The sequence below is a fragment of the Corapipo altera genome, unplaced genomic scaffold (assembly GCF_003945725.1).
Source record: "Corapipo altera isolate COAL_440 unplaced genomic scaffold, ASM394572v1 134, whole genome shotgun sequence".
Taxonomy (NCBI): Eukaryota; Metazoa; Chordata; class Aves; order Passeriformes; family Pipridae; genus Corapipo; species Corapipo altera.
In genome coordinates, this window is record NW_020885059.1 from 344,960 (window position 1) to 348,757 (window position 3,798).

General features: G+C 55.2%; 1 protein-coding gene across 2 annotated transcripts in view; it reads left to right on the forward strand.

Annotated features, from left to right (window-relative positions):
* SKAP1 (src kinase associated phosphoprotein 1) overlaps positions 1-3,798 on the forward strand; it is a 149,593-nt gene that overhangs the window by 126,408 nt on the left and 19,387 nt on the right. For both annotated transcript variants that reach the window (XM_027668946.1, XM_027668947.1), the window contains one exon: positions 1,467-1,529. In XM_027668946.1, the coding sequence (XP_027524747.1) occupies positions 1,467-1,529 (63 nt within the window). The remainder of the gene's footprint in view (positions 1-1,466; positions 1,530-3,798) is intronic.

Sequence of the window (3,798 nt, forward strand, 5' to 3'; positions counted from 1 at the left end):
TATTATTTTATATCATTTATATTATTTAATAGTATTTCTATTATTTTGTATTATTCCTATTATTTGATATTATTTATCTCATTTTTTATTATTTATCTAATTTTTTATTATTTTTATTATTTTATTATACTGTTCACCCAACCTGTGCCAGCGCCCAGAGCAGCTCAGGGTGGATGGGTCGTACCTGCCTTGGTGTTTAATAGTGTTTAATAGTTATTTATGGAATCATTAAGCTTGGAAAAGCCCTCTAAGGTCATCAACTCCAACCATTAACCCAGCACTGCCAAAACCATGTCCCCAAGTGCCACATCCACGGGTTGTTTAAACACTTCCAGGGGTGGGGACTCCACCTGTTCCAGTGCCTGACCACCCTTCCCAGGAGGGAATTTTCCCCAATATCATAGAATCATAGAATCATAGAATCATAGAATCATAGAATCATAGAATCGATTGGGTTGGAAAAGACCTCCGAGATCATCGAGTCCAACCCTTGGTCCAAATCCAGTCCATTTACTGGATCATGGCACTCAGTGCCACGTCCAATCTGCGTTTAAAAATCTCCAGGGATGGTGAATCCACCCCCTCTCTGGGCAGCCCATTCCAATGCCTGATCACTCTCTCTGTAAAGAATTTTCTCCCGATATCCAACTTAAATTTCCCCTGGCCTTGTTGCTCTTATCCAACCTGCCCCTCCCCTGGCACAGCCTGAGGCCGTTCCCTCTCATCCCATCCCTTGTTCCCTGGGAGCAGAGCCCGACTTCCCCCAGCTCCCCCCTCCTGTCCAGGGAATTCCAGAGCCAGAAGGTCCCCCCTGAGCCTCCTTTTCTCCAGGCTGAGCCCCCCCAGCTCCCTCAGCTGCTCCTGCTGCTCCAGCCCCTTCCCAGCTCCGTTCCCTTCCCTGCACACGCTTCAGCCCCTCCATGTCCTTCTCATCCTGAGATTTAAACTCATTCCTGTGCAGCTCCTGCCAGCCTGCACCCGTTTTTCCAGGCCTTCCCCATGACTGGAATTCCTTGACCTCTTCCTTGGCATCATTTCTTGCATCCCTTTCCCCCACCCTCCTCTGCCTGACTCCTCTTCCTCCTTAATTCCTCCTTCCATCCCAGCTCCTTCCTCACGTTTCTGTCCTGGAATTCCTCCTGGGAGTCCCATTTTTCCCTGAGCTGTGAGTCCAGCACAGGAAACGTCTCTTCCTCCAGGACACCCAGCAAAGTGCTGCCTGAATTTATGGGGCCCTGAGAGGTGATTTGTCTTTACCAGCCTTAACAACAATTCATATTTTTTTTCGTGCAACATGTTTTAAAATATTATCTGTGACTTCCTCCCTTCCCCTCTCCATAATTAGGCCGGGAATTTATTATCCTGGCAGTCGGGTTCTCTCAGAAAACCTCGACCTTCCCGGGGGTTTGGGGTGGTTGTGGCACTCACAGCCCTTCCCTGATTTCTCTGCTCTTCCCCCCCTGCAGATGAGGAGCTGGATCCGCCCTTCCCGGAGGACAACGAGGATGGTGGGAGTGGAGAGAGGAAGGGTAAGAACCCACCCTGCTCTGGGAAACCCAAAGGAACCCCCAGCTCAGGGCTGTGGGGGCTGATCCTGAGCATCCTGGGGTGTGGGTGGTGCTGGAGGGTGGGTGCAGAATCCCCAGGAATGGAGTGATGGAACCCTTCAGCTGGGGGAATTCAGGCTTGGGGAGCTCTTCCCACCTTCTCCATGCTCTGGATAAACACCCCATGAGGTTTCCTGTGCTTCTTCCTGGATAAACACCCCGTGGGGTGTCCTGTGCTTCTTTTGGGATGAACACCCCGTGGGGTGTGGCCTTGGGGAGCTCTGGGTGGAGGAGCCCCAACACTCACCCCCGCTCCTTCCCGGTGCCACGGGTGTGCTGGAGCATCCCCATGGAGTCACTCCCATCCCTCTCCCTCATCCCATCCTGGATGTGGAGCAGGAGCATCCCAAGGGGCCGGGGAGAGGCGCTGGAAGCAAAAAGAACCCGGAGCAGGAGCAGGAAGCGAGTCCTGCCCAGAGGAAGCTGCCGCAGGGAGGGATCCCGGCGCGGGAAGCCGGAAGGAACCGCGATCCTGCTGAGGTGGCCAGAACCCCACCCCTGCCTTTTCCTTGAGGACCTGCTCCGTGGGATGGGAGCTGAAGGGCTGTTTCCTCCCCACTCCCACCTGCCTGCTTTTCCTGGATTTTCCATGGACTTCCCGCCCCGGCACAGGAAAGCGGCTCTTGTGTCCGAGCAGCCGGGGCTGGGCTGGCCGGGGGCTTCCTGCTGCCTGGAAAACACATCCTCCCCTCACAGCCTGCCCTGGGAGAGCTTCCCACACTGTCTGCACCTCGGTCTCACCCTGGTGACGCTCTGCATCCCGCTGTGGGATGACAGGGATCGGAGGGATTCGCCGTTGGATGGTGGGTGGATGAAGCAGCTCCACTCCTGTGCTCTCTGGGATTCACCAGCACCCCAAGAATTGCTTGGCTGATTTTCCCCTCCCAGCCATCCAAGAGCCCTCATTCCTGATTTCCTGGTGTTTCTGGAAAGCCTCATCCCATAATTCCCTTTAGCTGACATCAGCCCCCCCTTGGATGATCCTTGGGCAGTTGTCCCCAGCCCGGGAGACTGCTCAGGCCTGTTCCTGTGGAAATCTTGGAAGCACAGACAGGGTTGAGCCCCAGCTGCTTTCAGAGACTGGAGCAACTCAGTGTTTCCCCTCTCCTAGGGATTTTGGGAAGCTTTTCCCCACCCTCTGGCACGATGAATTATTTGACCACTGGAGAATTTGGTACCAGCACCCAGAGCTTGGGAAAACTTCTCATTCCAAACTTTCTAAACTCTGTGGTGCTCCTAAAGTGAGGCTGAACATTTATCCATGGAACTGCCCCGTGTCCTTACCCCGTGGAGTGGGATAAGGGCGGCAGCAGGGATGGGAATGGACGTGTGAGGAAAGCAGAGGGGGTGGGAAATCTGCACAAACAAGTTTTCCTTTCCCTCTCTCACCCTCCTCCCTGTTATTTAAACCCCCGAAGGACCCGGCGGCGGGAGAGCAGCTCCCGGGGCTTTCCCAGCTGGATGTGGGATCAGAGCTCGGCTCTGTGACAGCCCCGCACCTCCGGAGCCGCTGATCCCGCACCCCGGGGGTTCCCGAGGATTTTGCCTCTCGCCTGTCACGGCCCTTTAACACCCTGCTCGGCCTCATTAGCGTCTGCCGCCGGCTCTAATTGCTGTTAATGGTTCGAACTGGTTTGTTACTGGCGGTGTCAGGATCGCTCCGAGCCCTGGCGCTGTTTTCACACCCCACGACACATTAGACTCCCGCCTCTGGAAAACCGGGCTGCCTTTCAAGAAGAGGGAAAGGTTTCAAGAGGGAAAGGTTATGGCAGCCCCGGGAGCCCCAACCCCTCGTGCCTTTTGCCTCGGAAATCCAGCTGTGCTCCCGTCCAACTGGACCAGGAGCCGCCGGATCCTGGAGCAGAGGGATGTGCTCGGGGAGGGAGGGAGGGAGGGAAGCGGCGAGTTCCTGATTCAATCACGCGGCGCTTGGCTCGTGGAGAACCATTGTTTCTCGTTTCTAAAGAACCACAAGGATGCCACGGATCCGGAGCAGCACCACAGTCCAGCTGAGAGCCGGGGGCTGCTCCTGCCACGAGTCCCATTTGCTCCGCTCGGGGCTGTGGCACAAACAGAGCAAAAATCCCTTCCTCTGGAAAACAAAACCGCCTGCCAGGCTGTTCCCTGTCACAACCCCATCCCCTGTCACAGCCTCTGTTCCCTGTCACAGCCTCTATCCCCTGTCACAGCC